This window comes from Pipistrellus hanaki (assembly GCF_964339955.1).
Source record: "Pipistrellus hanaki genome assembly, chromosome: 14".
In the NCBI taxonomy this organism is placed as follows: Eukaryota; Metazoa; Chordata; class Mammalia; order Chiroptera; family Vespertilionidae; genus Pipistrellus; species Pipistrellus hanaki.
Window position 1 is genome coordinate 46792497 of NC_140516.1, and position 19806 is coordinate 46812302.

Sequence of the window (19806 nt, forward strand, 5' to 3'; positions counted from 1 at the left end):
TTTTGCAAACGTGCCAGGAGGAGGGGCCATGGTCCCAAGACAGCACCGAGAGGCGGAATGGTTCGCTCGGTGGTTCGGGGCCTTTCCCAGAAGCCCATCCTTCTCTCACCTCTGGCTCCCTCCAGCCCATCTCTGCGGCTGTGTGGGGCCTTCCTTGCGGCATCAATGGCGCCCTGTCCCTGGTCTTGACCCAGCTCCAAGCGATGAGCCAACGTCACCGGGAGCGTCCGCCGAGCGCTCTGAGAAGAGCCATTGTTCCCGCCCCCGACACTTGTCCAAAGCCTCCATTTAGGGGCGGCTGGGAGCGTGGACGGGGGACATTCATCAGCGGGAACAGTTGCCAACAAACGAGAGACAGCTGCTGGGCTCAAATGGCGTGTGGCTGATACTGCCTGCGGTGAGATTTATTTTCCGAGTGAGAACATCCTCACTTACCCGTTCCAAATTGTGCAGCCTGGGGACACGCTCACCTTCCCCCTGCCAAGCCGGCCTCTGGTCAGCTCACTCATCACCCAGCACACAAAGCATCAGGGGCAAACAAGGCCTTCCGCAGGCACGCTGCTTAGACAGCCTCCGCCAGGCCCACTGGGGAAGGGTGCAGGTCTGGGGTCGGCAAACTGCGGCTTGCGAGCCATATGCGGCTCTTTGGCCCCTTGAGTGTGGCTCTTCCACAAAAGACCACAGCCTGGGCGAATCTATTTTTAAAGAAGTGGCGGTAGAAGATTAAGTTTAAAAAATGTGGCTCTCAAAAGAAACTTCAATCGTTGTCCTGTTGATATTTGGCTCTGCTGACTAATGAGTTTGCCAACCACTGGCCCAGGTCACGGGAGCCATGCCCACCCAACCAGGGGCCATCCGTGCCTGCCTCCCAAATGCCACGTGCACACAGCAGCACCAGGTCCACACTCAGCAGGATCCTGGGAAGGCTCAAGGTCTGGCTGAAGGAGGCATATGGGAAACGGGACAGAAACTCCTGGGAATGACCATGAGCAAAGTAAATGCCCACCTGCGTACCCAACGCTCTGCTGTGCATTTTGGGCACCATAAAGCTAGCCAAGGGGACAAGAATAAACACAAGGAACAGATACAGGTGTGCTGACTGGGACATGAGGTCTGAGCAGCGAGCACGTCATGTGATCCATGAAAGCTGGCCTCCCGGAGGAGGGGGCAGTGGATGAAGGTGGGTGTGACTGGGAAGGACAAAGGGGTGAGAACAGGTTGTTGGCCATAAACAACAACATGAGCAAAGGCCTGGTTGGGCCAGCTGGGGACAAAAGGGGAGTGGGGACACCCGAGCACAGGAACTCAGAGAAGGTTATGTCATCCGGCCCAGGCTCTCCTCAGAGACAGCTGAGCCTCAGCTGTTGGCAGTGTTGGGAAATCCTCCTCCCATCCCAAGGGGACGCACCAAGATGGCAGGACTGCAGCCAACGGACTCACCATCCTCCTTAACCTCCGATTCAAATGTGGCGGCAGGCCGAGAGTGAGGCCACCTGAGGGTGGAGATCAGGTCTAGCTCGATCAGGCTAAACCAGGCAGCAGAATGAGCTCCGGAGCCTGTGAAGCTGTCTGAATCCTGCCGGATTGGCTGGGAGCTTTTGCTTGGGCTGCCTCCCGCCTCAATTTGCTCCATTCACAGAATAAGGAGACAAGCCAGCCAAAGCCACCGGCCAGTAGTCATTTTTAATGGCTACCCTGTTTCCCTGAAAATAAGACAGTGTCTTATATTAATTGTCTCTCCCAAAGTTGCGCTAGGTCTTATTTTCAGGGGATGGCTTATCTTTCCATACGCTAGGTCTTATTTTGGGAGGATGTCTTATTTTCGGGGAAACACGGTATATGGTCAATGCTATTGTCAATGTTAGCACTGTTCCTGCCTTTCAGTCTCCACTGTGTCTTAGCGTGCCATCTATGTGGTGGGCTGGCATGTGACCCATTGCTTCTTACTGCTGCCTAATTCGCCAGGGTGTGCATCTGCTGCCACGGTTCACCGGGTCACTCACCCAGGTGACACTGAATTGCCCTCTCCTCCCCCTCTCCCCTCCCTCCCCCCCGCCTCACTCTGCACCAGCTGACAGTGCTGCAGGGGATGTTCGACCCCACCCCGTGTACCGAGCCGTGTGCAGAAGGAGCTCACATTTGCTCCAGCACAAGGGGGTAGCATGGTTCCTTGCTCTGCCCACAGCCACTGGCAAGTTGGCCTCGTCCCCACTGACATTCAAGGAAGAGGGCCTCACCCAGGGGCCTTCAGAGATCTGGGCTCCCCTTAGCTACAGCAGCAAGGGGTCAAAGCCCATCGACAGAATTTTCTAGAAAAGAAAGGGTTCGTGAGCATCCAAGTTAGGCTACCAAGGTGGACGAGAGCCGTCCTTGGACAGGTCTGTGCTGTCCTGAAGGAAGTGAAGACTTCCCTTCCCAGCCTGGGCTGGAGGCTGGGCCTGCGCTCGCCTTGATGGACGTTCTCAGCCACAAAACTTCCCAACTGCCCCGTGAGCCGGTGCCGGAAATGTACCCAACACAGGCATCGGTGACTCAGCGGAATCTTACCCAGGACCCCGCCAGGAGCCCCGCCAGGCAGCTGTTTCCTCCTAATCCAACCCACGTTCACACTGCACATGGGTATTTTCTTAAAGGGAAGGAGAGCCACTTGTAGAAAATATCTGGCTCCAAGCTAGGTGGTTGCCCTTATACACTGAGTGGCCAGATTATTATGATCTCTGAAAGCATAATAATCTGGCCACTGTGTGTGTGTGTGTGTGTGTGTGTGTGTGTGTGTGTTAGAGGCCCGGTGCATGAATTCGTGCACGGATGGGGTCTGGCCAGGAGGAGGGGACATGGGCGGTTGGCCGGCCTGCCTGCTGGTTGAACTCCTGGTCGAGGGGACAATTTGCATATTAGCCTTTTATTATATAAGGTATACACTGACTGGCCAGATTATTATGCGTTCAGAGATCATCATCACCTGGCCATTCCGTGCATTTTCTGGCCTGAGAAGAAATCTATCTGCACAGACACAAGGCAGCCAAATAGGAAGGCAACATGGTGGGAGGGGGAGGGCTGTGCAAGGCGCAGTGAGCAGTTAGACGTAGGGGGTCAAGGTGTCACGGCAGAGAGAGACGCCAGCGATAAGCCAGGAATCTGGAAGTCACTCCCTAACAATCACAGCCTGGGCACTTTCACTTCCCCCGAGCGGCCTCAGCCCGGGCGGGAAAATAAATCCTGTTGTGGCACAATTTTATTCTTCATGGGCAGGAGGCAAAGAGCTTTGGAATATTTTCAGAAAATGGGCCAAAACCTTCTCTCCTCCAACACACACACACACACACACACACACACACACACACACACATCCCAGTCATGCCCAGTATCTGTGAGATGAATGCACTTATTAGCTTCCTCCTCCGTCCACCGTGGCCTCATCAGCTACGTATGTTAGGACTACAAGGACGCCAAGAGGAGAGGAAGCCAGACGCCCACAGATCTGTGCCCCCCGCATCCCTCCAAACTACTGAGGGCATTTCCCGACGCAATCCCGTGACCAATGAGGGGCGATGACCCCCGACCCTCCCGCCAGGGGCATAGGGGTCACTCTCCACAGCCGCCTCCGGGTCCTAGGGGCCTCCCGCCGAGGACAAGCGGCTCATGGCTGCCTGGCCCGAGCCAGGAGCCTGCTGTCCTGGAGAAACGAGGCTGGCACGGGCCGAGCCCGCCCTCCTGCCCTGAGGAACGGGTCCCAGGTTCTCACAGGGAGGGTGCGGGCTGCCGGGCTGCCCTTAGCATCAACATCCCCATCCTGCACACGTGAGCGCCGGGCCCTGACCTCGGGGGTCAGAAGCAGCCCCCACCCCACACCCACATACTGAGCACACACACACTGAGCACACACACACTGAGCACCCACACACTGAGCACCCACACACTGAGCACACACTGAGCACACACACACACACACTGAGCACACACACACTGAGCACACACACACTGAGCACCCACACACTGAGAATTCACTAATGAGTTAGAGCTCTGGGCGCCCTCAGTCCTGAGCGGAGATCTGGGGGAGGGAGGGAGCGTGGGAGGGAGTCACGCTTCAGCAGGATTTGATCTCAACAGCATCAGCCTGGCTTCTCCCCCTGAGAACAGAGCGGTTCCCACTGCGGGGGGCGGGGTAGGGGGAGCAGTGGGGAGAAGCACAAGGAGCAGTGCACGGCACCTGGATCCTATAACCCAGGGGGCGGATCCGCTCGCAGCCTGGGCTGTTTACAGCCCCGCACCCAGCCCACATCGGAGGCGGGGGATGGACGCAGGCCCACTGCGAGGCCAGGGGGTCAATGGGAAAAAATCATTTTAGTCAACACGGAGCCTTCGTGCTTGGAACTCCGGTCCAAACTGTGGCGGTTCTCATGCTCCCCCTGCGCGGTCGCCAGGCCCCTTGGAGGCACGTTTCCAGGGATTGGGTTGGTGGAGGGGGCGCCCCACGCAGGGCCCGGACCGCTGCTTCCACACCCCAGGCTCCAGGGCACAGAGCTGAGGACTGCAAGGATGCAAAGAGGGGAGGAAGCCAGACCCCCGGAGATCTGTGCCCCCATATCAGAGAGAGGGGTGAACTCCCTCCTGGGAATCCTAGTCACTGGCCACGAGGCTGCTCTGGCCGGGCAGGATGGCTGGCCGGGTCCCCGGGGGAGCAGCTGGCTCGGCCATGCGGGCGGGGAAGGTGGCAGGTGCGGCGACACCTGCTCAGGGCGGACGGAGCAGCGGGCCCACGCCAAACAGTGTCCCTCAGGCCTCCTCCTCACCGGACTCTGAGGCCATCGCTCCTCCTGGGGGGCCCGGGACTCCGGCCTCGGCTCCTGGGAGGGAGAGCCTGGGCCCCCGGGGACCTGGGGTCACAGGGAGGCTTTCTCTTTCTGGCCTCAGTCCTCAGGGCGCCCTTTCCTAGATTCCAGACCCAGGAGGCCTGAGTGGAATTGAGAGGGGGGGGGGGGGGGAATAAGGAGAAAGAAGGAAGAAGAGAAGGAGGAGGAGGAGGAGGAGGAGGAGGAAGAGGAGGAGGAGGAGGAGGAGGAGGAGGAGGAGGAGAGAGAGAGAGAGAGAGAGAGAGAGAGAGAGAGAGAGAGAGAGAGAGAGAGAGAGAGAAAGAGAGAGGGAGGGAGGGAGGGAGGGGTCAGGAGAAAGCAATGGGGAGGAGGCAGGAGGAGGAGAGAGAGACAGCCCCCAGTGCATCCCACTGGGTGAGCGCCTGCCATGCACCGACCTGCTGTCCCACAGGCTCACTTCCGGGGCATCTGGAACTGACCAGCTTGAGCCAGAGACAGGCCTCTGCCCTCAGCAGCGGCAGAGCCTCCCCAGCTCCAGCGCCTGCAGACCCTCAGGACGTCCAGGGTCCCGTCACCGAGCTGTCCCAACGCCCCTGGACGGCGGCCACCCAGACCCCACCCGTCACACACTCCATGGTCCTCAGCCACACCTGCAGCACCGCCGGCCGCAGGGAGCCCGCCCCTACACACGCTAAACACATGTATGTCCCCAACCCCTCCGTGCCCGTAGCGGCCCGGCCACGCCGCATCAGACACGCGAGCCCTAGGTGTGAGGGTGACAGCTGCTGCTTCTGCTAGAAGAGAAGTCCACAAAAGGCCTGACTGCCAAGGGCAGGAGGGTGAGGACCCTCTCTAGCTCGTAAGGAGTCTGGGATGGTCACTGAGAATGTCTGCCCCCAAGGAGACCCACCCCTACAAAAATGGAGACCAGAGCAACCGTCCGTCCCAGCCCCGACGTCCGGGGTGCCGGGCACCCAGGCAGAGCCCCTTCCAAAGGCCCCTCTGGAATCTCAGTGGATCAGCTCAATATGGTCCAGGGCGGCGGGGAGTCCATAAAAGAGGCCAGTGAGCCCTCCAACAATGAGCTCATTCAGCGCCATCGTGTCCTCTGCCCCCATCTGCGGACTCGCCTCCATCCCCATGAATCAGTCCTGTTGTGTGAAAACGGGGGGAGGACTGGGGTGGAGGAGGGAAGGAAATGGCAGGAGCCGCTGGTCGGGCTCACAGGAAGGCGAAGGCAGTGCCCGGGCCCAAGGAGAGGCCCACGTGCCAGGTGGTCCTGGGAGATGGAGGCGACGTCCGCTGCCCAGGTGTGACATGGACGTGTCAGGAAGGTCCCGGCCCCAGCACTCCCAGTGTCCCCTCCGCCGCCGCCCTCCCGGCCCTGCGCTCTGACGGGGGTGCGCTCTCGGGATGGCCCTTGCAAGGTGCACAGGGAAGTCCCGCCTCAAACAGGCACAAGGAGCACTGCCTGCCTCCCCCTCACCTCCATGTTCCCCCGCGGAGTTGAGCCCATTTAGAACTAAGGGCTACTCCTCTGCACACCTTCCTGGACCCCCAGGAAGAGGGGGAACAGACCTGCCTTTATGAGTGACAGCGAGTGACTTGTTTGTGATGAAGAAGATCTGCACGTGTGCCATTGTGTGCAACTCGTGGCTGAAAGCCATCGGAGGTCTACAGCCTTCTGAGGAAGATGGGGAGACAGACCCAGCTCTCTGGGTCATAGTTCCCCCAGTTCCCCTTAAAAGCCAATTCCATCGGGGGGGGGGGGGGGGTCCTTTTTAAAACAGAAACCTCCAAGATCTTCAGATTCTTCAGATTCCACTAGGCCAGTGGTCAGCAAACTCATCAGTCCACAGAGCCAAATATCAACAGGACAACGACTGAAATTTCTTTGGAGAGCCACATTTTTTAAACGTAAACTTCTTCTAACGCCACTTCTTCAACACAGACTCGCCCAGGCCGTGGTATTTTGTGGAAGAGCCACACTCAAGGGGCCAAAGAGCCGCATGGGGCTCGCGAGCCGCAGTTTGCCGACCACAGTCCTGGTGTGTATCCCCTGTGGTTAATTACGCACTGTTAGCCTCCACAGCTTGGACTTTTTGCTTTCGTGTCCAAGAGGCCAGCTGACTGGCTACTGGTCATCGCGGCGATGGAGAGAAGAAAGTCTTGATCCGGGCCTTTTCATACACGGAGGCCTGGGAAGGCGGTGGCCATCCATCTCTGTCTGCCCCGGACTGAGGCGCTCCGGGGCTGCTGGACTGTCAGTGGGAAAACCAGGTGAGCCCCGGGCAAACCGAGACCAGCCACCTCCCAGAAGCCTCCTGGCCTTTCCCGGTTTAGTCCCCGGGCTGGTCTGCGAGCTGCTGGCCGAGAGCTCACCCCACTCCCCCAGGCCGGCAGCTGTCTCTGAGGCCCCTGGGAGGGGCTCATGGAAGTGAGGGGAGAACAAGGGGGTCCGCTTAGAAACAGCAGAGCCTCTGCTGGTGTCGGTGCCACTCCCCACTCCTCCCTAACATCTGATACCCGGGGTGCTCCTTCTGTCCTTTACACCCGCCTGATGCCGTGTACGCCGGGTAATGCTGGCTCCTCCGCTTTCTATGCGTCCCTACTCCTCCTCCCTCTCAATGGGGCTTCTGGCCCATTTGTTCTAAGACTCACTCGGGAGGAGGTGAGAGCCAAGGGATGCAAAATTAGTGAAGAGCTTGAAGTTCTTGTGAGAATCCCAGGATCTCTCCTATGTAAAGTTGGGCGTGGCCAGGATGTGGCTCCACGCAGAAGGCTTAGGAGCGAGCACTTTCTTACCATCTCCTTTTCTTTCTTTTCTTTCTTTCTTTCTTTCTTTCTTTCTTTCTTTCTTTTTAATATATTTTATTGATTTTTTTACAGAGAGGAAGGGAGAGGGGTAGAGTTAGAAATATCAATGAGAGAGAATCATCGATCAGCTGCCTCCTGCACACCTCCTACTGGGGATGTGGCTGCAACCCAGGTACCTGCCCTTGACTGGAATTGAACCCAGGACCTTTCAGGCTGCAGACTGACGCTCTATCCACTGAGCCAAACCGGTTTCAGCACCATCTCCTTTTCTACTGACATCCACGGGAAGCCCTGAGGATAATATATGGTCTCTCTCTCTCTCTCTCTCTCTCTCTCTCTCTCTCTCTGTCTCTGTCTCTGTCTCTCTGTCTCTCGAGCAATGCTTCCTGAGAACAGGCAGAGCATCCTCAACTCAGAGCCCCCAGAAGCTTCGCAAAGCACACGACGGCCACAGCTGGTGCCCACATTAACTGTGAGGGCCCCCTTCCCTCCCCCCAAGAAGGCAGGAACTGGTGGGGTCCGAGCCACGTCACAGACGTTTCAGAGCATCTGCCTCCCCGAGGTCACAGAGCATGGTCTTTCCCCGCCAGCAGTACCAGTGGCTCTGGCGAGGTATCGCACCCAGCAGCCGGAGCGGCAGGTTAGTCATCGTTAGCCTCACGGGTCCAGGTGAGGACCCCGAGCCCGCAGAGATTAAGTGACTTGCCCAAGGTCGCGCAGCGCGTTAGTGGCAAAGGCTAAATCAGCCCCCTGGGCCCCGGAGTGCCCAGGCCGGCCCCTGGTTCCGTGAGACCCCTCAGCCTTCCATCCGGAGCGCGGGCACAGCCAGGCGCGTGCCCCCGGGAGCCCTGAGGCTGGGTGAGCTGCTGCAGAGGGCACAGGCAGGCTCATACTCACAAGCAGAGACCTGCAGGATCCTTCTCTGTACCACCAGACAGCAGCAGCCCTGCGCTGGAACAGACAGAAAGAAGGCTCACATCGGGAAAGCTTGCATCTCCACTTCGGGAGTGTGGCTCTGAGACTGTGCTTCCTTTCCCTCTGCGACCCAGGTCTGCTCTCCAGGGCCAGAGCTTGGGAGGATACGTAGTGCCACTTCCTGCAATTCACTCACCGTTCATTCATTCATTCATTCATTCCCCCATCGTGTCCCCTTGGAGGAGAAAGACAAGACCCCCATCTAGAAGGAGCTCAATCTACCAGGAGAGGTGGGTTTATAGGAATGCAGCAAATACTTGTTAAGTACCTACAGTGGCACAGGCACCGAGGAAGCTATACCAAACGTAGTGGGTGAAGACAGAGAAACACAGGAGGGCTTCCTGGAAGAGGAGGCATGGGGGCTCAGTCCTGAAGATGGAGGCGCTGAGACATGAGTCTGAAATGGCGTTGTTAATTGGAAGTCTAAAGAAACCCCGCTGTTAATTGGAAGTCTACCCTTTAAGAAACTCTGTTTTCAGAATGCTTCTGTCCTCTGACTTTCTGAGTTCTTACTTCACCTCTTTAGGCCTCAGTGGATCTGTCTCTCAAATGGGAGTGTTCCTGAGGGTGGCTCTTGGGAGAGACGTTCCTACAAAAAGTCCTTGAGAAACAACTTCCTAACATGGCCCATGGCGCCCGCTTTCCCCCCTTGCTCTCAACAGGAAATTGAGTTTTATTTATAAGAATCACAATTCTAAACTGACCTTTGTTGGGCTAACCCACATTCCCTCCCTCGCTTCCCGCCCCTGCTCAAGACCGCCTCCTCCCTGACCACAGAGCAGCCAGCACCGACCAGTGCTCAGGAAGTCAAGCAGACACACACTGGAGGCTGGCTTCTAGACGGGGAAACTGAGGCCAGGAGAGCTCAGTGGTTGGCCCAAGGAAACAGAGCATGTAGGCCTCCTGGTTCCAAAGCCACTGTTTTCTTTGCTGCACTGTGACTGCTCCCCCGATGCCTCCCCCTCCTTGGTTTGGGGGAAGGGCCCGAGCAGACGCACCCTCCTCCTCGGTTTGGGGGACCTCTCTCTGCTCTGAAGGACAGAGGTCCTTAGAGATACATTTCCCACCAGGAAAGGGGCTGGGAAGAAAGCTGGCACCGCTCCCTCCGCTTTGAAGCTCCCTGGCCCCTCCTGGCCCTTTGTGCTGGGAACCGGCCCAGCTCCCAGACCTCCTGCCCCTTCCGAGGAGGGGAAGGGCCCGAAGAATGCCCCCGCCCTGCCCGGCCAGGCGGCACCACAGGTGACCCCTCTGTGTTTTCACTGCCAGAGCATCAAGGGCTCCCACACACACAGCTTCAAAGCCAGAAAGGCTCAAGGTCAAGTGCAATCATGAGCGAGCCCTGGGCCTAGGACTCTGAAGCATCCCCTCGGAGGCTGTTTTAAAGCAGCGTTCCCACAGAATCTTGCAAAGCCCATAATAGCTCAGTGGGCATAGCATTCGATTTCTGCGGAGATCCCAAGCTTTGGCTGGAGCACACAGCATGTGAGCATGTGGTTAGGGGGGGAGGGGGTCCATGTCACTCCCCGCTTGCTTTTCATTTTCCAGGTGAGGAAGGTATGTAATAACTTATCTTTTGTCTCTCACAATGGTTCTCAACCATGGCTACACATTAGAATCACCTGCGGACGTTTACCAACTAGACCGCCTAAGCGCTAGCACACCTTAAGACCAATGAACTCGGAATGTCTACATCCATGTTGTTTAAGCATCCCTGAGGAGTCCTGGGCGGGGCTAAGTTTAAAACCCTCTAGAACAGTGTTTCCCAAAGTTCTCTCATGATGAGAATCACCTGGTGGAGTTGTTAAACTACAGATTCCTGAATCCCAACTAAGAAACTAAGTTAAGTATACAATTTTACCTATATGTTCCCAAAAATTCTAGTTTAGCACTTCTTAGTTGGGATTCAGGAATCTGTAGTTTAACAACTCCACCAGGTGATTCTCATCATGAGAGAAGTTTGGGAAACACTGCCCTAGAACTTCAACAGAGGAAAGCCGGGCTCCTCAGTGTGGAGACACCACCGAACACCCAAGTCCCACGCAGGGAACAGGAATACCGTGTTTCCCCGAAAATAAGACATCCTCCAAAAATAAGACCTAGCGCATGGAAAGGTAAGACATCCCCTGAAAATAAGACCTAGCGCAACTTTGGGAGAAAAAATTAATATAAGACACTGTCTTATTTTCGGGGAAACAGGGTAGTAGCAACCAGCCTGTTATCTCTTCGCCCATTTCTCTTTGTCAGGCCTTCCTGACCACAGATACCTCCCAGATAAGCGCTCAGTGTTTCCACTAACTTGTCTCTCCTCCTCTCCCCGCTCCCCTGCAGCACCCTAAGGCTGCCTGCCCTCTCCTGGAGACCCAACTCAGACACAGGAACACGGGGGGTGCAAATCGGAGGGACGCTCTCAACCCTGCGTGTCGGGATCCAGGGGTGATGCACCCTCAGGGAGCTCTGGCCGGACGCTCCCGGAGCAGTCCACCGCAGGTCAGTCACTCCTGGCCCCGGACACACGCGCCAGCTGGACGAGTGGCAGGAAGCGGAGTCCTTGACCACATGGCGAGGTCAGCCAATGGGCTCCCGCAGCCCTGCAAGGATGCCCTTAGGAGAGTCGCAAATATGTAAACATCCGAGGAAAGGAATCTTCTCAAGGCACCGAAGAGACTCACAAACAAGAGGCAGCAACTCCACCATCGCAAAGTCGTAATGCCGACTCTCATAAAAGCTCCATCTCCATGGGAGGACACTCCCATCCTGGATTTTGCTGGAGAAGCCAGGGCTGCCGAGCAGAACGGCTTCGAGAGAGCGGGGCCAGAGGCTGGACATATCTCTGCAGCAGACACAGGGTGCTACCCCCACCGCCCTTTAGCTCCAGACACCTCTTCAGAGGCTGCAATACCAAGGGAAACCAAGCCAGCACCTACAAACAACAGGCTAGTGGGGAATATGTATGCAGCAGGCTGGGGAGCGTGGAAAGTAATTTCTCCTACACCCACTGCTTTGATAAGATGTACAAGTTAAGAGAAACCATTTTGAGAATCTGGAGACAATGTTGAGGCATTCTACTTACTTATTTAGACACCTAGAATGAAGCGTTTCGGTCACGAATTTTAAAAGTGTCACCGGTAAGAATTCTTCTGTAGAACTTGAACCTATGTCCGAGAGCCCTGGGAGTGGATCTTGCTTTTTCTTTTGAGCTGTGTCGGCAAAGCCACTGGACCTAGTCACTCCATAATTGCCCAAGCTCGCCTTTCAAAGGGGGCGGGGCCTCAGCCTCTGAGAAGCAGGAGGACAGGAAGGTTCGGGTCAGAGCTGAGCTGATGAGTGAGTTGAAGATGGGGCCCGACATGCTGTCTTTTGCACAGACCAACATTGGAATTCAGTGAGTGTTCAAAGCACAACGCACCCACTTCTCACGAGAAGAGAACGGGGAATTTTGCAAGCACGGGGAACCCCCACATTCCTCCGCTGACAGGTACAGTAAACACGTTAGTAGCATTCACCCGAGAGACCTGAAGTGGAGATTTCTCTCGAATCAAACACCGAAAGATGAGCTAGATTAGCCTCTGCGATTCAGATAATTCTCAGACGCAGCTACTTAGCACTCTGCGTCTGATTTATCGCAACACGATGAGGCAGATGACATGTGTTACCCAAAACATCAACACTCCGAGCTGGAAACGCAGTCTCCCTCAGTTGGCAAAGGGCTCCTGACTTCCGGGCGGGAGGGTTTCAAGCTCTCAAGAGGAAAAGATAAGGATGAAGCCTCTCTCAGTTCAAGGGCCAAGTCCAAAGCTGGAAATACAGAAACCTCCTGGGAACAACTGGGCATTTGGAAAGAAGACCCCAAATGTAGCCTAACTTAGAGGGAGGAACAAGCTGATGTGAGAGAGGAGCTTGTGGCCTGGACCTAACACACCATTCAGGAATGGCTAGGCCCTGAGCTGGAGGGGACCCCTGGAGCTAACACTTTCCCATCAGGGGGCCCCTCAAGTTCTGAGTTCCCTGGGAGGGTCCCTCCCACAGGGCAGAGGAGGCGGAATGGGGAGGGAGCAGCAAGCTGCCCTTCTACAAGGAGAGGGACTGGGGCTTCCTCCAGGGATCTGGGAGGACTGGGTGAGGGCGCCATCAGTCATTGGGGCACAACACTGACGTGGTCCCGGCAGAATTTCTCTCTCTCTCTCTCTCTCTCTCTCTCTCACACACACACACACACACACACACACAGCACCGGGTTAGAAACCCGGGAGAGGCTCCAGGGAGGTTCACAGAAAGAAAGAATTTGCCAATTCACTTCGCCCTGCAACCTGCAGCTGGCCCCTGCTCCTGGCACAGACCTTTAAGCCTTTGCACGTGAGGCCCTGTCCGCCATGTAGGTCTTTCGCCCTCACCTGCACCTCAGGTGACTCAGATGAGGGGAAAAATCCATGGGAACATCCAAAGCCACAAGACAGGGCTAGCCTGGAAGGGGAACGAAAGCCAGTCCCTAGCGCGTCCTTAATGTCAGTGTCCGCAAACAGAACTGCCTGGGAGTGCGAGTCCCTGGGAATCTGAGCGTCCGCCACTCTACTCGCCCTCTCCCAGGGGAAAACAAATTTAGTAACAGTTATTTCCTCTGTCAGGTCTGGCACAGCCGAGTCTGGGATGAGAAAGTGCCAGAGGCTTTTCCCAAAAGGAAAGGGGGCAGAGGTCCCCCGCTGCGTCCCATCCAGGAGCAACCCTTTAACGTGCTTTTCCAAAGGTCTGCAGCCCGAGGCTTCCAGACTCCAGCCCAGGGCTCCCGGCACGGGTGCGAGCTGGGCACCGGGCACCACCCGGGCCGGCCGGCCTACCAGGATGTGGCCAAGACCCCCGGCCACACCCAAAACCTGCCCAGCTGCGCCCGGGTTCAGCCCTCAGGCCGGCGCCTCCACGCGCTCCACCTGCTGGGCACCGCATTCGGAGCCCACTCCCTGCACCCTCCCCTGCACCCTCCCCTGCACCCTCCCCTGCTGGGGCGGGGCGGGGGTAGAAGGGCTGGAAGGAAAACAGTTCCCTGAGCTGCGGGGCGGCGGGGGCGGCCCAAGGTGCGAGGGGGGCTGCGCGCCCACCCCCCTCCCAAGCGCATCCGCGCTCAGGCTTTCCGGGGTCCCCACGGAGCCTTCCATCCCGCGGGCGCCGGGCAAGCAGATCCAACAACGCGCCCCTTTGCCCCGAAGCGGCCCCGGACGGTTCCGACCTCGTTCGGACCTCCTCGGCCCGTCCCCCACCCCACCCCCACCCCCCAGCATGGTTCTGGGGCGGCCGGGACTTGGGGGCGAGGGGTACAGCGCACCCTCTCTCCTCCAACAGGTGAGACGCTCCGGCACGCCGCCCCCAGCCCGCCGCCCGCTGGGAGGATCAAAGGGGCCGGGCTGCGGCGGCCAGATAGGAGTCCGCGCGCCCCGCAGCCGGGGTCCCCGGCTGCGCTCAGCGGGGCGGACGCTCCCACCTGGGCCCCGGCGGGACGGGGTGCAGCGGGGACGCCGCGCCCTCCCCGGTCTCCTCCCCGCGGGGTGCGGGGCGGGGAGGAAAAGGGTGCCCGCGGCGGGGGCCCCCGCGCCCTTACCTTTGTACCGCTCCATGGGGCCCGGGTGCGCTCCGCCGCTCCGGCGCTGCTCTCCGCTCCGTCCGCGCCCGCCGGGCGCCGCTGGCCCCTCCCCGTGATGTCACCCTCCCGGCCGAACCTCCCGCGGCTCCCGGGCCCCGGCCCCGGACCTCGGCCCCGCCCGGCCCGCCGCCCCCGCCGGGGAGCTCCGCGGAGGACCCTCCGCGCGCAGGTCCGTGCGCTCCGGGCTCCCTCCCTGCCGCCCGCCGCCGGCAGCGCCTCCGGTCCCGGCCCCGGGGCGGTGGGTGGGAACCAGCCGGAGCCGCGTCCACACCCCGGGGCGGCTCCGGGGAAGCTCCGGAGGGGAGGCTCCGGGAGGGGAGGCTCCGGGAGGGGAGGCTCCGGGAGGGGTGGCTCCGGGAGGGGAGGCTCCGGGGAGGGGAGGCTCCGGGAGGGGAGGCTCCGGGAGGGGTGGCTCCGGGAGGGGAGGCTCCGGGGAGGGGAGGCTCCGGGGAGGGGCCGGCTCGGCGGGCCTACGGGAGCGGCGCTTCCCAGTGCGGGACTCCGACCCACTGCCCGGAGGCGGAGACTGAGGCCGGGAGCGCCTCCTCTTGACCTCCGGCCAGCGCGCTCTGGCCCCTGGCCTCCTTGGAGGGCCAGCTGGGGGAAGTGGCAGCAGCTGGGCCCCGTCCCCGGCCTGCCCAGCTCTTTGGGAACCGTTCCCAGCCGGCCCGCACACAGGAGGGCTTGTGAAACGCCCATTTGCTGTCTTCTCTTGGGGCCCAGGCTGCCCGGAGCCGTCGGCCCAGGCCCCCTGGGAAGGGCTGGGATTCCTGGAGCCGCCTTGGCAAGTCTGGAGCTGCAGTTCCTGGGCCGCTGTACCAGCCAGCCACCCCGCGGTGGCATCCCCAGGGAGCTCAGCCAGGGCCCAGACTTACCCCTTCCTACCCTTTCCCCAGCCGCTGCCACCAGGCGCCACAGTCTCCCCATCTCTGCCATCTGTCCCTCCAGCTCTCCACAGGCCCCGGCCCTCCCCGTCTGTCCCCAGAGGAAGTCCACGCTTTCCTTTCACCGTTTCCATGTTCCTGTCCCAGTCTCAATCGCGGTTGGTCAGGACTCCTGGGCTCTCGGCAGGTCTCCCCCAGCTTCCTGGAAGGAGGACTCGGTCAGGGAGACTTGTTCCTGCTGCTGGTTTCCAAGGCTTCTCGCTTCTTCTTGGAACAGCAGGGTCGGCCCTGATGGTTGGAGACCTTTGCCCTAGCACAGTGGTCAGTACACTGGGGCTCGCGAGCCACATGCGGCTCTTTGGCCCCTTGAGTGTGGCTCTTCCACAAATTACCACGGGCAAGTCTATTTTGGAGAATTGGCGCCAGAAAAAGTTTAAGTTGAAAAAATTTGGCTCTCAAAAGAAATTTCAATCGTTGTGCTGTTGATATTTGGTTGATTGAGTTTGCTGACCCTGACCTAGCAGTCCTGCAAGTCTTTTTCTCTGTAAACCGAGCAGCTAACATCCAGGAAGTCATTCCACCAACCGGGCCTGGTATGAAGGGCTGTCCATGCGGTGCCTTCAGTGTCCCCATGACCCTGTGATGTGAACCATTTCAAGGTCAAACAGTTCCTTGTTGCTGAAGCCAAAAGGGAGAAGCCAGCCCTGGCCGGTCTTGCTCAATGGTTAGAGCGCCGGCCCACAAACAGAAAGGCCCTGGGTTCGATTGTCAGTCAAGGGCATGTACTTGGGTCAGAGCACACTTGTGGGGCAACCAATCCATGTCTCTTTCACTTCCGTGTTTCTTTCTCTCTCGCTCCCTCCCTTCCCTCCTATTCCACTCTCTCTAAAAATTAGTGGGAAAAATATTAAGAAAACAAACAAAAAACACACACAAAAAAAGGGAGAAGCCAGGAGTGGGGGAGGTGGGGCTGGAGGGGTGGGGCCCAGAAAAGGGGGGAGGGGGATGTGAAAGCCACGGGGATTGGCGGCTTTGAAAAGGGCGGGGCCTCACAGCTCCCACCTGGCAGAGAGGAGGGCGGAGTGCAGGAGGGAGAAGTCTCTGCGTGGTGGAAACCCAGGTGGGGAGGAAACCCAGGTGGGGGAAGGGCAGAAACCTGCAGGAAGTTCAAAGCCAAGGCTCTGTGCCTGGCCACAGGGTGAAGGACAAGGAAGCCCTGAGGGTGACCCTGCAGTTCCAGCAACATGGGTGACTAAGTGGAGAGCACTGCCGCCCTCATGCTCGGTCAGCCCTCCAATGGGACTGGGGGCCGGGTAGGCGCCAGGGGTTGCCAGGCAGGGCTCAGGAGCATGAACATGGAGGACAAGGCCCTGCCCTCAAGGGCAGGCTGTTGGGGTGGGGATGGGGCGGTGGGGACACAAACAGGAAAAGAGGGGAACATCTCTGAGTTGAACACAGAACTGGCAGCAGGTTGGGATGCTGGGGCAGGTGGCAGGGAGCAGAGAAGGGGTGGCGCGTAGAAAAAGAGAAGGGCTCATGGGCCCAGCCAGCATGGCTCAATGGTTGAGCCTCTATGAACCAGGAGGTCACGGTTCTATTCCCAGTCAGGGCACATGCCTGGGTTGTGGGCTAGTCCCCAGTAGGGGGCATGCAGGAGGCAGCCGATCAATGATTCTCATCATTGATGTTTCTCTCTCTCTCTTTCTCTTTCTCCCTTCCTCTCTGAAATTAATAAAAATATATTTTTAAAAAACAAGAAAAGAAGGGCACACGGCACCTCCAGGGATGTTAGAGCCCCAGGAGTGAGCCCTCAAACTCATCCACCCACATTGTTTCATTTCATTCCATTCTCTCTGCCACTCTTCCTGGGGGCAGGGCTGGTGAGGGCTCAAGAAGAAGTGGGGGCTGTGGCCCGAGGGCTTTCCTGGCGGGAGCAGAAGACAGGAGGCCGTGTGGGGGGGCCTCGTGCAAGGGAACTGCGGAACCAGCCAGGACGGGGTGCTCTGGCCTTTTCCCGATTCCTTTTCCTCTCTCTCCTCCTCCCTCCCTTTCTTCATCTTGCAGTGGCCCTGCATGGTGCCCAGGCTCCCATCTCGTGTCCCCAAGGCCACTATCACTGATCTCCAGTTTCCTTGCAGATTCTCAGAATCTGATGGTGCAGCTTGCCATTTTAGGGCCAGCCTCGAGTCTGGTGGCTGGCACTCTTGGCCGGATTCCAGCCCCGGCAGCCGGCAGGGGCCAGAGGGTGAGGTCCAGCCCACGCAGCCGGGCCTTTGTCGGAGCCAGCACTTCCAGAAGGGGCGAGGGCAGGGCTGGCTCAGACTGAGGCCTGAGGTTGTTTAGAGCAAAAGGTAGGGATTAACCACCTCCATCCAAGTCATCTCTCTTCCCCAACCGGGACTCCACACTCGGGTTTCCTGGTTCCAAACCCCGGGCCTTGTCACCCCCACACTGGCCTGGGCAGAGCCCCAGCGCGTACGCTGGTGGCCATCTCTGTGACACTCGCTCTTTGCAGGCTGGGGGCAGCTCCTATCCCTCTCCTGACCCCCTCCCATTCCCCCCTCTGGCTCCAGTCCTTTCATTACCTCCTCCTCCATCCTCTCCGGCTTATAGATGGAGACTTGGCAAGTCCCAGAGGCTCCAGACAAACAGAAATCAATCAGAAGCAGATGCAGCGTGCTTTTAAAATGGGATTTCGACACCCTGTCCAAGAATTCAACTGAAGTGCCCAGCTTAAAACCATCAAGAGGAACCCTAGCCGGTTTGGCTCAGTGGATAGAGCATTGGCCTGTGAACTGAAAGGTCCCAGGTTCGATTCTGGTCAAGGGCACATGCCCGGGTTGTGGGCTCGATCGATCTCTAGTTGGAGGCAGCCCATCAATGATTCTCTCCCATCATGGATGTCTTTCTCTCTCCCTCTTCCTTCCTCTCTGAAATCAATAAAAGTATGTTAGCCCTGGCTGGTTTGGCTCAGTGGATAGAGTGTCGGTCTGCGGACTGAGAGGTCCCGGGTTTGATTCTGGTCAAGGGCATGCACCTTGGTTGCGGGCACATCCCCAGTAGGAGGTATGCAAGAGGCAGCTGATCAATGTTTCTCTCTCATCAATGTTTCTAACTCTCTATCCCTCTCCCTTCCTCTCTATAAAAAAACAATAAAATATATTTTAAAAAATTAAAAAAATGTTAAAAACACAAACCATCAACAAGAGGAGTCCTCAGCATCTGAAAAGCTCAGCATTGCTCCCCACACCCTCTTTCCAAACCCGGGCGCTGTGAGGTCCTGGGTCTTTATTGCTCTGCAACTTCCACAAAAGGGCCACCCACACTCAAATTCTAACTCACTGAGCGGCTGGCCCCTGGCATGAGAGGGCCTCGATTTTTAGCTCCTTCTCAAGCCTCTTAGGGTGACAGCTGACCCAACCCAGACCCGCAGGGCCCGGAAGTGGGCTCTCTGCTGCAGACGGGCCTGAACCCCAGTGGAGCGCCCCCACCCTGTGGTCTTGGTGGTGGGTTCACACCAAGCTCAGCGGGCGCATTGGGCCCTCTGGGTGCGGGTGAAGGTGTCAGGGATGCGGAACAGTGGGTTCGTTCCCCAGTCATTGGGAACCACTTCTTCACCCACCAGCGGCCTCTCCCGCTGACGCAGGGAGGAGGGGCTCTTGACCAGAATCAAACCCCGATACTCCACAGGCCGACGCTCCATCCACTGAGCCAAACCGGCCCAGGCTAATTCTTTTTATTGCGATCAAACATAAAGAACCTGCAGCTGCTGCCGGGTCACTGTGACTCCTCCTCAGGTTGGATTAATTTGCCAGAGTAGCTCACAGAACTCGGGGAAACATTTAGTTTTCCAGGTTGTAAGTTCATCAGGAAGGGATTAAGTCAGGACCAGCGGGTGCAAGAGATGCCCAGGGCCTGGTGCTGAGCACAGCCCGCTCCCCGAACCCCAGGCGTTCACCAGCCCCGAAGCTCTCCACACCTCTCCTTTGGGGTATTTAGTGCAGTGGTCAGCAAACTGTGGCTCTCGAGCCACGCGCGGCTCTTTGGCCCCTTGAGCTTTTAGCAAAAGGCCAGCTTAGGAGGACCCTAATTCAGTTAATAACAGTGTACCTACCTGTATAGTTTAAGTTTAAAAAATGTGGCTCTCAAAAGAAATTTCAATCGCTGTCCTGTTGATATTTGGCTCTGTTGACTAATGAGCTTGCCGGCCACTGCTTTAGTGCATGGGCATGATTGATTATTATACATCATTGCCCACTGGTGAGTGATCCAACCCTCCAATCCCACGGTTGATTGGCAACCAGCCCCCAAAGTTTAGAGTTTCTGAAAGTCACCTCATGAACACAGTCTCAGGGGTGACTGAAAGGGGTTTCTTATAAATATCAAAACATCTCTATTGCTCTCATCATTTAGGAAATTCCAAGGGTCTTAGGAGCTCTGTGCCAGAAATGGGATGAAGACTAAATATATGTAAATTATAAATTTGGGTCCAAAGGCTGCCGGACTCTGGATTCTGGACCCCTTAGCCCAGGCCTACCCTCAGGACCTGGAGGCAGGCGATGATGATAAAGTTAAGAAACTCTGGAATACAGGTTCTGGCTAGATGCTCCCCTCCAGCTCTCTCTAGCTGGGTCACCCCCTCGGTCAAATGGGAATAAACCTCATGGGTTGCTGTGAGGATTGCATG

At 57.8% G+C, this 19806-nt stretch overlaps 1 protein-coding gene across 13 annotated transcripts in view; it reads right to left on the minus strand.

The window, feature by feature from the left end:
* AFAP1L2 (actin filament associated protein 1 like 2) overlaps positions 1–14340 on the minus strand; it is a 72923-nt gene extending 58583 nt beyond the window's left edge. For 4 of the 13 annotated variants that reach the window (XM_084903584.1, XM_084903582.1, XM_084903589.1 and 1 more), the window contains exons 1-2: positions 14194–14337; positions 8529–8582 (exon numbers count right to left, since the gene is read on the minus strand). In XM_084903584.1, coding sequence (XP_084759710.1) covers positions 8529–8582; positions 14194–14209 — 70 coding nt within the window. In that variant the 5' untranslated portion in view covers positions 14210–14337. Of the gene's footprint in view, positions 1–8528; positions 8583–14193 lie in introns of those variants that run through there. The other 9 variants (XM_084903578.1, XM_084903585.1, XM_084903586.1 and 6 more) reach the window with 5 other exon arrangements.
* Positions 14341–19806: the final 5466 nt, after the last annotated feature.